Genomic DNA, 18,346 nt, shown 5'->3' on the forward strand with positions numbered 1-18,346 from the left:
TGGAGAAAACAAGCTTTATTATAATGATTTGAGATTTTGTGCATGGTAAAGGTATACACATGAATCTTGTTTCTCCTATGTTTCAAGACAGAATTAATTTAAAGTTTTATTGTAGACTAAAGCATCCAAAATACTGTGGTACATATGTAGCTACGGACATACAAACACTTTGATGCACAGCGTTCATTCTTTTCTTTAAATAGGCAGTCAGCATTTCGATTCATAAAAGAACAAATGAGAATATATCAGTATCAATGTCAGAGCGCGCAAGACTTAGTGTTCTATACACAAAACGTATGAAACAGACCTAAAAAGATGGAATGTACAAAATTTAAAAAGAAACAAAGGAAGCAGAAATCCTTTATACTCATACATAGGATTGAAAGGCTATAGAATTGAAAATGATATAAAGAATTCTATTACAAGAATACACTCTGTTGATGACAGAACATTCCCATGTCATAAAGCAAAAGCATTGAGTTTAAGGCTGTGTTGCTTTTGAAAGTTAATGGACGTGCTGTACATTCATTGGGACAACATAGCCAATTTATTAATCTATTTTAGAATATTAATAGCTTCCATACATTCTCCACAAACAGACCACACAATCACTGCCACACAGTTCATCTTCAGAAAGTTTAAGATTAACATCATGATTTGTAGCTTACTGTCATTTAAAACAAAACAAAAAAATCATTTATTTATACCAAACAAATCTTTAATGGGCACTTAGTTTCCTTTATGGCAATACTAGATTCCTAGTTATCAAAAATATTAAAATAATTGTAAAGTTTAAAACCCTGCAACATTTACAGAATGCAACAGTATTACGACTTTCGATTTTAAGCAAAATTAGATGATGTTCTCAAGCAAACAGCTTCAATGTTCTCCTACCTGGAAATGTCTTGTTGTTAAATTAGTAAACTAAAAATACTCCTCCCGTTCCAGAAGCTGGTGAATAGGGAGGATACTATAGAGTCCAAATGTACAAAAAGGTTTTTCCCTTTTGAAGTAATCTGCACATTACCTAATATTTATTTGCTATTTCCTCCAATTAACTCAGTAGGTATTAGCAAAGCATTTATGTGAATCCTTCCATGTTAAGGATCCATAGACACTTGCTAGTATACTGCTATTCCAGTCAACTTCATGTGAGGACATACCCTGTATATTTAGTAGTAGAAGCAACTGTGTTCTAGTTGCATGGACCTGTAGTATTTATTTGTCTCAAATCTAGTCAAAGAGTAAATTAAAATAAGGAAACTTGGGGATTTGTTTAGTTACTGGAGACTAAAGTTTGATCAAGATACTAAGTACCATTTTAAAAAATGGTGAACAGTCATAAAGGCTTTTTATTCACGTGTTTCTGGATGGCCAGGTCACCACGTCCCCCAAGCCCAGCAGGGGAGGTCTGTTTTGGAGGGAATGCATTGTCACTGACCTTTACATTCAAACTGGCAATATGCTGCCGTAAGTGCCCAGGGGACATTTGAATGGGTAATTTCTCAGTGCTACTTATCATGAACGTATGACAGGTTCTGTACACTTGACAAAGAGAAATCAAACAATAATGATAGCTTAGGAAAAAAAAAAATCACTTATTTTAATATCCTTCTCAGTTTACCAGAAACCATTTTCCAGAGAATGTGACAAAATTTCATGTAAATCTTGTCTACTCTATCTCATCAGCAGCACTTTCCCTCCTCAAATATGCTCATCAAGAAATACAGTAAATGCTAATATGTATCCAAATGTGAAATGTTATCTATACTTTACCATACATGATTATATATTTTGGAGGGGAAAATACAGTGTTTCTTAGAGTGCCCACAACATGTGTTTTAGTAACAGATAGTGGAACAAGTCTGAATGAAACTATCTATTCTTCCATTCCAATTTGTGCCAATATTGACAGATTAAAAAAAAAATAGCTTCATATTCAATATATTATTGAGATACCCAGCCCGATATGGTAGGACGGCTAGTTAATTTCTAAATTCACAAGTATAATTTCAATGTTGTGCAAAAAACACTTTTAAGTCAACTAGTCTTAAGACCAATAGCCTGTGACAGAATCTAAACAGGAAGCCACTTTTACTTGTGAAAACAAACAGAAGTTATTTTAACAAATTTAAAAGGTTTTCTTTTAAACGGTCTAGGACCTATCAAAGGTCTAGCTTATCTTTTATGCAGAATGTTAGTAAAGGGCAAAATGAAATTCCCTCCCTAGAGTGTAAGCTCCAAGCAGGCAGGGATTTTTGTCTCTTTTGTCTATTGCTGTATCCCCAGTGCCTAAAATAGTGCCTGGCACCTAGTAAGCACTCATTAAATACGAGTGTTTGAATTCAAAGACTTAGTTCGCTGATGTTAGGAAACAGTATTTTATTTAACATCCAAAAATGCTATTGAATTTTATAACTTTATCACAGTCTCAAATATTTTGAAAACTCTACCTAACTAAAAAAAAAAAAAAAAAAAAGAAAAAAGAAAAAGAAATTCTAAACCTAAATGTAAATCTTCCTGAAAACATTTTTTTTTGAGAGGTTGATTTGGGCATAATAAATTTGACAGACAATTGGAAGTAGCTAGATTTCCCTTCTAAATTTAAAAAAGTCCTATTTTAAGAGAATGACTGGGTTATAAATTAAGCAATAAACATCACATATAATTATACATATGGGAAATGTTTTCTTATAGTACAGTTCTAAGGTGCTTTCAGTGAAAAAGATCCCAAAGTCATATCAAAGATGCCAAACATGACATCCTATTTGGTAGAACTGAGTAGAAAATTAAACAGTGGAAACAGACCACGTCTTACCTTACAGTATCAAAGACAGATTAACAATTGACTAAATTTTTCTTCACATTTCTCAAAACCCATTTATACTTCGTTTAAATTAAGAGTAACTAAAGTTCAACGTTTCCTTTTCTTTCAACCTGTTTTCGTTTTGTTTTTGCTTTTGAAAGCACAGAAGGCCATTTTCTGACTGAAAGTCAGCCAATACCATCATTCCTGGAAAATGGTGAAAATTATACCTGTTTTAGGGCTTGCTCTACTAGGGACGGCTTTAAACTGCTCAGCAAAGGGATGTGCTGGACGATGCTTCTGTCTTTCAGAGTGCTGCCTATTTCAATACACCAAAGGTTCAGCTATATATATATATATATATATATGATACATTCTACCTTACCCTAATCATGTATACATAGTCCTTTAATGCCTCTACTATTCATTAGACAATGATAAATAACCGTAACATGCCCTTAACCTGTAATGCTTTCGAGATAACACGACTTTGGTAACACTTGCTTTCTAAGGGGAAACCATTAATCAATCACATGCCTTTGGCTGACACCATCTGTCCTCCAAAGGGCTACTTATGGCTCTCTGTCCTAGGACACTGGCGTCCTACTACATGTGCTGACATTTTGCAGGAGGTAAAGCTTTCGCTTTCGTGAAGTGGAAGAGGAGAGACACGTGAGAACATGGCACATAAAATGTGACTGACTTTTTCTTGACCACATGTCAGTGCACTAATCTGGAGTTGAGGGGGGCTGTTTGTTTACCAAAAGGTAGCATTGCTATTGTAATATGCTTTTTAAAGCATTTGGAATTTCAGGTTTCCCTGAAAATGGACTGTTTTTTGATACAAGGGGAGCAGGAGAGAAAAGGTGAGAACACACAAAAAGGATCTTTGATCTAACCCAGAAAGGATGGGATATGTGCAGTGGTTTTTAAATGCTAAACTCAAGAGACCTGCCTAATCACATCTGGGAGGGTTTTGCAAGACAGTCTTATTTGCTCCTAATTTACATGTAGTTACTGATAACCGAAAAAATGTCACATGAGTTAAGACCGACTGTAAAAGTGAGGTTAGAAGATCCCCCGGGTCTTGTAATTGAAGTTAAATAAAGTACAACAGATTCTGTTTTTGTTTTGTTTTGTTTTGTTTTGTTTTGTTTTGTTTTGTTTTGTTTTGTTTTTGGAGGCTCTGCACAAAAGCTACCATTCACGGGATTAACAAACACCTTTAAATATTCTAGGTTTTTTTTAGTGCTTGCTTGATTTGCAAAATCAATTCAACTACATAAATCCCTGTCCTAGAAGCCATAGTTCACAGGTGTGAAACGCTGCGTTTTCCAAAGATTCAGTAGAAGGGATTTCCTTCTTTCAAACCCTAAAGGCGAATTACAGAAATCAGATATGCAGTTTTTAAGGAAATTGTTACATTCAGAAATCACCTTGGAAAGTTCACCAATGATTCCTTCTAGCATGAAAAGTCTAGTGTAATCTGGTCCCGCGTCGAGAAATCCCTTCCAGTTTATAGTGCAAGACCTTTGGGAGAGGAGGGTCCATCTGCCCACCACTACTGTAAGTACCGGTAGACCTTGAAACAGTGGTTTCCAGAGTCTGCAACCACAACGTGACCATCTGAAGTCAGGGCCAGGCCCTGGGGGCCATACAGTGGGTCGGCAGATGTGTTAATGTAGGACAAAAATGATCCACTTCCATCAAAAACCTGTAAAAAATATAAAGGCAGAGTGTTACAGGAAAAGTGAGAGTAATATGATGAAACAGGAGTTAGAAAACCCTTAATGCTCACACTGTCAATACAAAAGCATGCGTGTAACCCAACAGGTTCGTTTAGGTAATGATCATATATCCGATCCTTCACTCCACTTACCTTGCTTTTCCTCCTTTCACTCTCTACCCCTCAGAGTCACTGACAAGGAGCATGCCATTGGCCACCAGACCTCATTTACATTCTTAACAGTGGTCAGTTTGAGGGGAATAGTCTTCAGTGGTGCCTGAAAACGAAGGACCCTTGTCTCCTACTCTCAGCCTTCATTTTCCACACTTCCAGCCTCACATCCCTCTTTTATCCCCAATCATAAGACAGAAAAATCAGCCGCTAGACCACAAAGGAATGGTTCTGAGTCATAATATACAATGAGAAAATAAAGATCTTTTTTCCTTTTCATTTTTTAAAAATTAATTTATTAGAAAAAAAATTTTTTTTATTATATGAAATTTATTCTCAAATTAGTTTCCATACAACACCCAGTGCTCATCCCAAAAGACGCCCTCTTCAATGTCCATCACCTACCCTCCCCTCTCTCCCACCCGCCATCAACCCTCAGTTCTCAGTTTTTAAAAAAAAATTTTTTTTTCAACGTTTATTTATTTTTGGGACAGAGAGAGACAGAGCATGAACGGGGGAGGGGCAGAGAGAGAGGGAGACACAGAATCCGAAACAGGCTCCAGCCTCTGAGCCATCAGCCCAGAGCCTGATGCAGGGCTCGAACTCCCGGACCGCGAGATCATGACCTGGCTGAAGTCGGACGCTTAACCGACTGTGCCACCCAGGCGCCCCTGTTCTCAGTTTTTAAGAGTCTCTTATGCTTTGGCTCTCTCTCCCACCCTAACCTCTTTTATTTATTAGAAAACATTTTTAACGTTTATTTATTTTTGACAGAGAGAGAGAGAGAGAGAGAGCGAGCACATGAGTGGGGGGAGGGGCAGAGAGAGAGGGAGACACAGAATCCAAAGCAGGCTCCAGGCTCTGAGCTGTCAGCACAAAGCCTGACGCGGGGCTCAAACTCACAGACCTCGAGATCATGACCTGAGCCGAAGTCAGACGCTCAACCGACTGAGCCACCCAGGCACCCCCTTTTCATTTTTTTAAAAATGTTTATTTATTTTTGAGAGAAAGAGAGCACGCGCGAGTGGGAAGGGCAGAGAGAGATGGAGACACAGAATCTGAAGCAGGCTCCAGGCTCCGAGCTGTCAGCACAGAGCCTGATGTAGGGCTTGAACCCATGAACCCTGAGATCATGACCTAAGCCCAAGTCAGATGCTTAACCGACTGAGTCACCCAGGCACTTCCTTTTCAGGAAAGAAGGAGTTATAAGAAGTCAATAACTTGGGGCGCCTGGGTGGCTCTGTGGGTTAAGCGTCCGACTTTGGCTCAGGTCATGATCTCACAGTTTGTGAGTTCAAGCCCCACGTTGGGCTCTGTGCTGACAGCTCAGAGCCTGGAGCCTGTTTCAGAGTCTGTGTCTCCCTCTCTCTCTGCCCCTCCCCTGCTCACGCTCTGTCTCTCTCTGTCTCAAAAATAAATAAACATTAAAAAAGAATTAAAAAAAAAGAGAAGTCAATAACTCAACATGTACATTTTGTTTTTAAGTAATCTCTACACCCAGTGTGGGGCTCAAACTCACAACCCTGAGATCAAGATTCACACACTCTACCATCTCAGCCAGCCAGGCGCCCCACAACATGTACATCTGGATATGAAGTAGTCTTCTTTTGGGCTAGAAGCTTCTGCCATGATGAAATACAAGGAACATTTTTCTTTCACAAGGCCCAGGCTGGTTTCTTTTGACCATTCTGTTTGGCCCATAGGTGTTTCACAAGGCAGTGTGACTAGGCAGGTGCTAGGAGGGCCACAATACAAACAGCTAAGCACCTGTAGTCTATAGAACTGCTTTGTGAACTTGGTTCCCAGTCTGGCTTCTAGCTTTCCAACACAATAGAATAGCCCTTTCAAATATAGATGTACATTAGCATAATTAAGCAAGATAAATATAATGGAGAAATAAAAGCATTTATAGTCTCAGTCCTTTTTCTGGGAAGTAATACCAGTATCACATTCAAACGGCTAAATACTACTGTCTTCACAAAGACACCTGGATTGCTACCTGATTTAACCCGTGCATTCTGAGGTCTCAGAAATTCGGCACAGGGCCATATTGGCAAGGATGAATAACCCTGTCTGCACATGTATGTTTAGATTTCTGGGAAGAGAAATTGAGAAAAGAATAGTCTCTTAGTCTGGGGATTCAAAACCTTTGTTCTTAATTTAGAGAAAAATCTACTTTTTTTGTCTGGAAACAACTACAGACCTCAAAATAATGTTTTAATTCTTTTTTTCCAGAATGTAACCACTTTTATTATTTTTTATACCCAATTAAAATGGCAAATGCCATCATGACACCATTAATCCTAAACCATGAAAATATATTTAAATTCATTATTATATTTAAAATGTTTTTGTTCACTTTTAATTTTGAAATAATTATAGATTCATAGGAAGTTCCAAGGATAGTACAGAGAAATTCTGTGTGCCTTTCACCTAGTTTGGCAGAATACTCCCGTAACACCATTCGAGTCTAGAGATTTATTTTTGGGGAGTTTTAAAATTATTGGGGCGCCTGGGTGGCGCAGTCGGTTAAGCGTCCGACTTCAGCCAGGTCACGATCTCACGGTCCGTGAGTTCGAGCCCCGCGTCGGGCTCTGGGCTGATGGCTCAGAGCCTGGAGCCTGTTTCCGATTCTGTGTCTCCCTCTCTCTCTGCCCCTCCCCCGTTCATGCTCTGTCTCTCTCTGTCCCAAAAATAAATAAACGTTGAAAAAAAAAATTAAAAAAAAAATTATTAACTACATTTCCTTAACAGTTGTTGGGGTATTCAGGTTATTTATTTTATATTGAGTGAGTTGTGGAATTTGTACTTTTTGAGAAATTGGTCCATCTCATCTAAATTGTCAAAAATGCGCATGTAGAGTTCGCAGAACTTCCGTATGCCTGCGGAGTCTGTGATGATATTAGCACTTTGTGTCTTTTCCTTTAGCGGTCCCGTTAGAGGTCTGTCATCTTACTGATCGTTCCAAGGAACCACCTTTCTGTTTCACTGCTCTTCTGTATTGTTTGCCTTGCACTACACTGATTTCTGATCCTATCTGCACTATTTCCTCCCGCCTGTTTGCTTTCAGGCTGTTCTGCTCCTCTACTTCTGGCTTTTTTGAGGTAGGAGCTGGGATTCGTGATCTCTGACTTTCTAATGTAAGCACTTAGTGCCGGTAAGTTCCCTCTCATGTAGAATGGTGGTTGCCAGGGCTGGAGAGTGGGGGAAATGGGGAGAAGTTGGTCAAAGGGTATAAACTTCCAGTTAGAAGATGAATAAGTTCTGGGGATCTAATGCGTTGTATGGTGATTATAGTTAATAAAACAATTTTATATACTTGAAAGTTTTGCTAAGAGAGGAGATCTAAATGTTCTCACCACAAAAAAGAAATGGTAGTAACGTGACGGTGACAGAGGTATTGGCTAAAGCTATGGTGGTAATCATTTTGCAATATATAAGTGTATCAAATCACATTACACACCTTAAACTTACACAATATATATGCCAATTATATCGCAATAAAGCTGGGGGAAAAATCTTCCTCTAAGGACCCTCTTAGCTGCACACCACAAACTTTGATATGCTATATTTGTACTTTCATTCAGGCCAGTATATTTTAAATTTTTCCTTGGGACTTCCTCTTTGACTCAGGTTATTCAGCAGAATAATGTTTTTAAATGCATAAAACAAAATACATGGGATTATAAAGGAAAACAATCATTATTAAAACATAGTTATCAAAATTGTACAAAACTGCGATATAGTAATATGTGTGCTTTTTATTTTTATTTTTTTTTTTAATTTTCTTAATGTTTACTTATTTTTGAGAGAGACAGAGACAGAATGCGAGTGGGTCGGGACAGAGAGGGAGACACAGAATCTGAAACAGGCTCCAGGTTCTGAGCTGTCAGCACAGAGCCTGACGCGGGGCTCGAACTCACGAGCTGCAAGATCGTGACCTGAGCTGAAGTCGGACGCTCAACCGACTGAGCCACCCAGGCGCCCCAATATGTGTGCTTTTTAAACCAACACATTAAATAACAAGAAATGGCGATGGATCCATCTCATCTAAATTGTCATGTAACACTGACTGGTTCTGAAAGAGTGATGAGCATATATGACAATTCAAGACCTCTGCAACCATGATTCCTCTTGGTGACAAAGTTATAGGTGTTCCTAAAACTACGGTGATTGTTGCCTATATTCATAATTAAAGAAAATGAGTTTTTAGTTGGAAGCTGGTAAAAATAGTAATATATTTTTGTTCAATGGATGGACCTCTTGAGTTCTATGCACAAACACTTTTGTGTTAAAAATTCCCAATTCAGGGGCGCCTGGGTGGCGCAGTCGGTTAAGCGTCCGACTTCAGCCAGGTCACGATCTTGCGGTCCGTGAGTTCGAGCCCCGCGTCAGGCTCTGGGCTGATGGCTCAGAGCCTGGAGCCTGTTTCCGATTCTGTGTCTCCCTCTCTCTCTGCCCCTCCCCCGTTCATGCTTTGTCTCTCTCTGTACCCCCCCCAAAAAAATAAATAAAACGTTGAAAAAAAAAATTAAAAAAAAAATTCCCAATTCAGAGGTTTTCACTCTGGTAACCTGTTGATGTTTTTCTCCTCCACCTTCTACTCCACCTCTCCTCCACCTTAGTGTAGCACTTCTCCTGAAACGGTCTATGAACACCTAACCAATGAACAATGGAAAACATCCCAGTTGGGAGACAGCCAATTCTTCACTTTCAACAAACACCCATCACTCTAAACAAATACATTAGCGTTACATGAGTTTACCTGGATCCTGCTGTTTCCCCAATCTGCTACAATGATGTTTCCATTTGAATCCACCGCTACACCTGTTGGAGCATTAAACTGCCCATTTCCTTCTCCATTTGAGCCAAACTTCAACATGAATTCTCCCTCCTGATTAAACACCTGTATGAGATATTTTTAAATGATTTTATTTTAAACCAAAAATAGTTGAGCCAACATTACAGGTTTTAAAAAAATATGTATCTCAGCAGATTTTTTATTATGAGTTAAGACATTCTAAAAAAAAAAAAAAAACAAAAAAAATCTACAAAGTAGACCCCTATATTACTTATGGTTCCCCAATTTACTATATAAATTTGATTTATCATTTGTTAAATCAGTTCTTATTTCTAGCTCCTATCTGGTTATTGAATACTTATATGAAAAATACTTTTGTTATAAATTATAAAATATATAGGAATATAAGGCAGGATAAGAAAGTGGAGCTATAATTTTCAACAGTATTATTATTCCTGCCTTTGAATAAATAGCTAAATTTCAAGAACAGAAATATTACTATTTCTAACAGGAGGGATGATCAAAGTTGGCTTAGGACCGTGGAGCTTTTTGTTAGGCTGGGTGCTCAGAATTGATTACCATTTTACAAAGTCAACGTGAGAAAGAGCAAGTTGGACTTCACACTTACAAGGGCATATAAGGGAAAAGTGTGTGTGTGGGTGGGTGTGTGCGTGTTATGGCACAGGTGAGGAATAAGAGAAGGGCTTTTTAATATATTTTTTTTCAGAATATATATTTAGTTAAAATAGATAGGTTATATGACCCTAAGGCTTTGATGGATGGAGCATACTGAGGGGAGCGGGCTGAGAGAAGTTGGGGAGGTACACAGAACTCTTCAGCAGATTCTCTAATATATGATCTAGACAAGCAATAGCTTGTTGTGGTTAATTAAATATTCTTATTAATGGAGTGTTAAAGTACATGTATCAAATACAGATTATTGATTTGGAGAGAAATAAATTGTTATTATGTGGTTATTTGTAAGCTACAGTAAGCATAATTTTATCTTGATTCAGATGGTATTTAATGGCTGTGAAGTATCTCCAGGATATTGTTTTAAGCTTCCATTATGATGCAGCCAACATATGTTGAAGGACCCATTAACAAATCAAAACGTATTACATGCAAAGCCATGAGAATAAGGGTTCCTGAGACGTGGAACAGAGGGAGTTTACCATACCCGAGTGCAGACCTAATTTGAGAATGATCTCAGGGCCTTTTACAGATTCTCCTACTGCCATCTCTGTGATCATGAAAGATTAAAATGACTCTCTTTCTTTTAGTTATGTACATTGGAGAAGCAAAGGGAGACAAACCATCTCTAAAGGCTAAACTCCCTTTAAGATAAAGAAAAAGAATCATGACTGCTTCTTGAATTAATTACATAACTTGCCAGCTAAGCAAGCTACCTCTTTGGTTCTTTGGAAAGGACAAGACAAGAACTAGCTTTGGCTAAGATTATTTTTTAAAAATCTTTCCTGACTCCTTTTATCTCCTTTCACACAGAACGTTCTTGTTTTAAAGGCCAATGAAACTGTTTGTATGCTGGTGAGGACACAATTTATTACTCTCTGATCTTTCCCCTTAATAAGTCCTACCAATAATCTTTTTGTTTGTTTGTATTTATTTCTCTGAGGAGGTGTGTTTTCCTTGGCCTACTGCAAAAAACACAAATGCATCTGCCCCATTTTGTAATGATGCAGAATGCCAAATTTAGTTGTTTTGCAATGAAAACAAAATACACACTGAAAGTGGCTAAAGAACTAGACCATTTGTTAGCCCCGACCTATAGGCACAGTTTTTACATTTACCAACAGAGAAATGAATTGAATCCAGAACCACTGCTAACTGCCACGTGTCACAGGGGAAACAAAAGCCCAACTATTCCATAAAAGCTATATGGCAACAGCTGCCAAACAGAAGAGAAAAAACACTGGTTTTCTTAAATAAGAGGGAAACTGAGTTCAAATTAGTAAAATAATCTACCTCTGCTGTACTGAAAACTTGAAGAGTTTTCAGAATCTTAATAATCACAAATTTCTTGTAGCTTCTATTTTTCCCACCTAAAATGTCATTTAATTGCTTATAAATTATTCAGATGAAAACATATTAAGAGGCAGATGCATGAGCTGAAATAGTTTTTACAGCTTTGCTTTTCATCCAAGTTTTTATAGCAAGTTTTTATCACTTGGATGATAATCCTTTCCTGATTTCAAAATTCTGCTCACCTCAAATACCACCTCCACTTGGAAGTCTTCCCTGATGGTCTTAGTTACAGAAATCTGCTCTTTGTTTTCTTCTGGATACTTATAGAACTTTATATGTACCTATATTAAAATAATAATTTATCGCTATCTGCCTTGCATTTTGATTACTTACATATGTCTTATTTCCTTCTACATTGTCAGCCAGGGCTGGTAACTAGGAGTCCTCCCACATACCAATGTCAGTTGATTCATAGAGGTTGCCTGGAGCACTGGGACGGAAAGGCTCTGAGGCCACAGTTGCGCTTAGTAGAAAAGAGCAACTTGATTAATAGGACTGTCTTCCGGTGGGGGGGGGGCAGCATCTATACCAGGCGTTTGCTGGCCTTTGCTGATCCATATGAGTTATCTTCTGGTTAAATGCCCTGTAGTTAAATGATTCCCCTATTAAGTGAGTGAAGGATAGGAAGTCTGAGGACAGCCTATGTTATCGTTAAGCTCATCACACAGGACTGTTACAGCACCCCCCGGCTGGGGGGGGGGCGGGGGGGGCAGTCCTGAGCCCAGTCCCTTCTGCCTCTGCTGTTTCCCTCCTCCCCAGCACTACTCTTCCCAACGTCCTCTTCCGTTTACCAAGACACCTCCGGTAGAGAGAGAGGATTTGCAGCTTACAGACACTGAGGGAGGTAGGGGAGTGGGGAATGAGCTCCCCCACTATGGCAGCAACTCCAGAGACACAACGTGGCAGGAAGCAGCCTGAGAAGCAAGCAATGGTGGGCATCCTTTCCCCTCTTCCTGCCCCACCAGGGGCAGGCCCACTGTGCCCTACACTTTGCATCCACCAAAAAAAGCTCAAAACCATTCCATTTACTTGGGTTAAATGTATCTTTTGGGACAACCTGGGGGAAATGAAGTGGTGATGGGCTCAGGAGAGAGAGTGCCTTTGGGTGTTGAAATCCTATCCCTACGTAGCTATTCCAGTCACCAACACTGACAACTTTGGTTGCCCGATGGTTGTCTCTAAGCGCAAACTTTAGTCACTGGCATACGCCACTTATGCTGTTTCCTTCTTACCCGTCCTTTAAAAAGGCCTCACCTTAAAAAATTTTAACGAATTTACTTACAAGGAAAACTTTGTATCACTTCTATAAGTGCAAACCAGTACCACTTGATGTAAACAGAGGGTAACGCCAAAAATAAACACATGACTCTTAAAATGAAAATGTCTGGGGGCGCCTGGGTGGCTCAGTTGGTTAAGCGGCCGACTTCGGCTCAGGTCATGATCTTGCAGTCCGTGAGTTCGAGCCCCGCGTCGGGCTCTGTGCTGACAGCTCAGAGCCTGGAGCCTGTTTCAGATTCTGTGTCTCCCTCTTTCTCTGACCCTCCCCTGTTCATGCTCTGTCTCTCCCTGTCTCAAAAATAAATAAAACGTTAAAAAAAAAAAAAACAAAAAGAAAATGTCTGCCAGTACACTGCCAATGGCCACCTGGCGTGCCTTCAGTGGAACATGCACCCCACCTTAGGAACCGCGGTCTAGAATGTAATTAAACATTTTCTCGTTTCACTAAGTCACAAATTTGTTTTCATTTCTGGATGTCCTGATTTGCTCATAATAAATCTCAAATCTTTCTTCCCCCTAAACCTAGTAAGAAAGATGTACTACACTGCTCGGCAGAGGGGAAGGGGCACTGTATTCTGGGGAACACCAAGTGTGCAAAAGCATTCTCTAAAGTATGAGACATCTATAGGAATGTATACTAGGGCTATTTCCCTCACAAAATCTGCACAGATTTTAGATATTAGCGGAGTTCGGATATCTAATTTTGTTTGAAAGGCCTTATGATGCAGATAATTGAAAAAGTGATCTTGTTTTAATGTATTGAATAGAGGCAAAATATTAAGTTTTGGAAAGTTCTGCCTCTCTAAGTTCAAGCAACTGCTTTTTCAAATTTAATTTTTAAGTCATCTCCATTTATAGCTATTTCAAATTAAAAAACTTGTCGCCACCACATTTTGTTTGATTTTCTGACTCTCCCAACTCTGTGGGTCCAAATTAAAACCTGCATCTTTAGGGAGAAGCAAAATGTACTCTTTCAGGTTCATTCCTTTAGTTCCTGTGCATATATGGGAGTATTACATTATTTTCTCTCAGTCTGATTTCTCAATAACAGCAGTTAAAAGTGAACAATAATTGGTGTGTTTATAGTACCTTGACAGAATGATTATGGAAGTCTGTAACAATAATCTCATTATTGCTATTTACAGCTGCAAAATGGGGACCTGCAATAAAGATGAAAAACATATGTGACTACTGTTAACAATAAAAATGATTACAACAACGTAGCAGTTACAAAATTCAACATATTAGTTATTTAAGAGAGAACAAAGAATTATAGACTCGGTTCTTGAAAGATCATTCGGCTAGAACTCTGGCTCTAGATGGCCTAGGTCCTCTACCATTCTATACTCGGGACTGTCTACTCTGGCTTCGTTTACATCAAGCTAAGAGTGCCAGCAGCCTTAACGAAGCGGAACGAGCAATAAGCATCAGAATTCATTCTCTGCAGCACCATCTGAAAGTCACATCTGCCAGCTTCTCTGAGTACATGTTAGTCCCTTTAGGGAGGATGTGGGGAGTCTTAGTACGGGGAAAAAAGACGCCCATATGTAATATTTTTTTAAAAAGTAGAGCAGAAACCCATATTTTGTAATTTGGGGTGACATTCAGAACCTGGCAGAACTGGAGACAAAGCACAAAAATGATTATGCAAATTATTGTCAAATGCCGAAAGCATCCTCTTAAAAAGAAAATTTAATATACCGTTTTCAGCCTCTTCTTGCAGATGTTAAAAACTAAGTCAGCCTGTGCTTCCAAAGTGGTACACCAGAAAGAGAAGTAACAGAACTGGCCTTCCTGTACTCAGCAAATTTTCTAAAGTCCTGCTCTCTTACCATCATCTAGAAAGGTGAAGAAAATTCTCATTCCGAAGCTCGCTCTTATACAAAGCTACAGCTAGGTAGAAATTGGAGTTACTCCACTGTTCCTCAAACATTTTTATTTTAAATTTTATGTTTTACTTAATATTCAAAGATTCGACTTCTGAGCTGTAAACTGCTGTCAATAAAAACCACACACGAACCGCAGTTCAACTTACTGCTGGCGGAGTAATTGAGAAGCATCTCATCATGCTTTTGCTTAGATTTTATCCCCAGTATCTTTCGTAAAGCCGGAAAACACACTGGGGATTGAGGCATCTTCCACATGCTCCAACATCATGCAAATGTGAGCAGAAGAAGCGTAAAAAAGGGGGTTTACATATTACCATCGAGTGTACCTGCAAACTGCCTGTCCCCATTTCCTCGGCTACCAAACCTGGTGACTATTTTCCCATTTGGCTGGAAAATAAACACGCAGCACGCCTTGTTGTCCACCACAATGATGTGCCCGTTGCGGTCCACAGAGACTCCTTTGGGCCCCATCAACTTTCCTGATCCGATTTTTGTCTGTTAGAAACAAGTACAGAAAATGAAGTTTAAAACACTACAGAACATGAAGACAGACACCTGTTTTAGTAAACACTTACTTGAACCTTCAAATGGGGGTGCACAGCTACTCATATGTCACAATGATGTCCTGTTTTTGTCACATCCATTATCTGCTACTAAGATTTATGTGAAATCCTTACTTTTTAAGAGGATCACCACCAAGAATGTTCTAGAATCCCCTTAACTGGGGTCACAGTTCCCTTGTAAAGATGCAGTGCGGTGTGGCAAAAGATCACTGGGTCAGGAGTAGGAAGGCTGTTCTATGCCTGTCGCTTGTTTTAGACACATCTGGTATAGCACAAATGGATTTGATTTCCTTAAGCTTCAGATTCCTTATATACTTAAAAATGTAAAACAAAAAAAAACCAAACAAACAAAAAAAAACAAACAAAAAAACCCTTTAGTAACCTCCAAAGGCATTTTTGGAATAGGTACTAAGTAAAACAATGTAGATAAAATGCTTAGTGTAGAGGATAGCACATATTAAGCAGTCATTAAAGGGAAGCCATCATCATCGTTATTGTAGATCATAATATCAAAACTGCCAAGAATCTGCCATTGAACTTTACCAGTGTTAAGTTCCATGGAGGCAGGAGTTATGTCTGTTTTGTCTACTACTGTGTACTCAGAACCAGCATACTTCTTGGTGTCTAACCAGGTAGTCAACAAGTTATTAGCCGAATACATTAATTTTAAAAGTAGCATTATTTCAGGTAACCCTGATGATTGAATGGTTCCAGTTTTCAGTATTTTAAAATGGGAGAAAAGCATTAGATTTCTATCAAGCACATACCATATGCATTTGAAGTCTTACTCATTTTTCTGAGTAGACTATATAAATGCCTGTTTGCTAGGAGATGCTTATCTTATATCCTTCCATTTATAGCTCCATTATAAAGTACTTTACTCATTCACCCATTTATTTACTAATTCTGCAAACATTTGGTGGGTGATAGAGCACCCACTGTATGGCTAATGACTCCAGGCACTGAGTAGACACAGACAAGTAAGACCAGCCCCTCTCCTGGAGGATGTCTCAGTCATACTGCAGAGACAAACATGTTCACTGGGTCCTGTTTAATGTGCCTGGTATTGAGTGTTTGGTAAATCTGAGAGAATTCAAATAGGCTATCCTAGAAGCCATAGGGAACAAAAACTTAATGCAACAGGTCACTATAAACAAGGAAGGAGAAGGAGCACCCAAGGTGAGGAAGCAGCCAGAAAGACTGCCTGGTGAGGGGGATGCACGAACCACAGAGGCTTAGAGAGTCAAGTAGATCTCTATGTGTCTTTATAAATGCTTTCTGAGATATATTATTAAACAAAGCAAGGTACTGAACAGTGAGTATAGTCTGAGCCCACCTGAATGAAATGTGTATATATATATATACATACATATTCCTGGAAGAGACCAGTAAGAAACCAATGATATTAGTGGTGGTAGGAGAAACTCTTACTTTTCATTTTATACTCATCTGTAGGGTTATTTTAAATACTTTTTTTAAGGTTTGTTTGTTGCTAGAGAGAGAGAGAGGGTGTGTGTGTGTGTGTGTGTGTGTGTGTGTGTGCGCGCGCAAGTGGTGGGGGGGCGGGGAGAGAGAATCCCAAGAAGGCTCTGCACTGTCAGTGAGAGACCAATGCGGGGCTTGAACTCACAAACTGTGAGGTTATTACCTGAGCTGAAGTCAGATGCTTAACCAACTAAGCCACCCAGGTGCCCTTAGCATCAAATACCTATTTGCATGTATTACTTTTTAAATTAAAATTTTTAATTCCAAAATAATTTCATTACCCTAGGTTCTGTTTTAGTCCCCTTATTTTCTCTCTATATATTGGTGCTGCCTGATAGAAATATAACATGAGCCATGTATGTAATTAAGATTTTTCTTAATTACAACATCAAAAAAAAAACCAAAAAGAAAAAAGGAAAATTATTTAAATCATATATTTGACCTAACATATCTAAAAGTTATCATTTTAACATATAATCAATATTAAAATTACTGATGAAATATTTTACATTTTTTTTTACTAAGCCTTTGAAATCCAGTGTGTTTTTCACATGCATAGCACATCTCAATTTAGACTCATCCCATTTCAAGACCTCAGAATCCCTGTCCTAGTGGCTATCAAATTGGATAGAGCAATTCTATATACTTCTTCTAAGATCTCATTTTGTTATGGCATCAACTTTCACCTCTGTACATAAAAGTCTCAAATCCGTATCTTTAGTCCCGGCCTATTTTACAAGTTATCATCTTAAACTCAACCAGTATTAAACCAAATTTACCTCTTCATTTCCACCATTTAAAAAAAGGAAACCCAAATTAACACCTCCCGATTTCCTAGTTCCTTATTTTATTTATTTCTTTTGAGAGAGAGCACACACAGGCGAGTGGGGGGAGGGGCAGAGTGACAGAGAGAGAAAGAATCCCAAGCAGGTTCCAGGCTGTCAGTGCAGAACCCAAAGCAGGACTTGAACCCATGAACTGTGAGATCGTGACCTGAGTCAAAATCAAGAACCGGATGCTTAACCAACGGAGACACCCAAGTGCCCCTCCTAGTTCCTCTTCCTCCTAGATACCACAGTTCATTCAAACCCAGGATCCAAATTTCAGAGCAAAATTCACTCTTCCCTTTCCAAGTTTGAACCTCAGTTTTCTTGTCTGTAAAATAAATGGCAGCTACTGTATTTACCTCCTGGGTCATGTAGATTCTGAAGGATAGAGTGCCAAGCACAGCATATGGCATCCATTCTCCTTCTCTCCATTCTTCAGTTGGTTTCATACCTGACCCTCAGAACTATCTTCCTTCCTAACAGACATGCAGGTATGTGCAGAGAGTATGGAGAGAGGCAATAGGGACTGTTCATAGTGGGGGTTCAGACCCTGTGTGATCTTTTATTCTTGTAAGCTTATAAATGAGATTCACATTTGATCTCTTTGATACAAAGAGACACATTCACTTAGGAAGGAAACAATGATATTCTTGCAAGGGAATTTGTTGTAATAAATTTGATTCTCATTTTGCAATCTAGCTCAGAGATCAGAGGCTATACCATAATGGCTTTTATTAACGAAACTGTATACTTT

General features: G+C 38.8%; 1 protein-coding gene across 10 annotated transcripts in view; it reads right to left on the bottom strand.

Moving 5' to 3' along the window:
* TRIM2 (tripartite motif containing 2) overlaps positions 1 to 18,346 on the bottom strand; it is a 122,122-nt gene continuing 103,776 nt past the window's right edge. For 7 of the 10 annotated variants that reach the window (XM_043567175.1, XM_043567183.1, XM_043567238.1 and 4 more), the window contains 4 exons: positions 15,032 to 15,212; positions 13,918 to 13,988; positions 9,469 to 9,609; positions 1 to 4,520 (listed from right to left, as the gene is read on the bottom strand). In XM_043567175.1, the coding sequence (XP_043423110.1) occupies positions 4,368 to 4,520; positions 9,469 to 9,609; positions 13,918 to 13,988; positions 15,032 to 15,212 (546 nt within the window). In that variant the 3' untranslated portion in view covers positions 1 to 4,367. The remainder of the gene's footprint in view (positions 4,521 to 9,468; positions 9,610 to 13,917; positions 13,989 to 15,031; positions 15,213 to 18,346) is intronic. The other 3 variants (XM_043567191.1, XM_043567229.1, XM_043567245.1) reach the window with 1 other exon arrangement.

The sequence above is a fragment of the Prionailurus bengalensis genome, chromosome B1 (genome assembly GCF_016509475.1).
Source record: "Prionailurus bengalensis isolate Pbe53 chromosome B1, Fcat_Pben_1.1_paternal_pri, whole genome shotgun sequence".
Classification (NCBI taxonomy): Eukaryota; Metazoa; Chordata; class Mammalia; order Carnivora; family Felidae; genus Prionailurus; species Prionailurus bengalensis.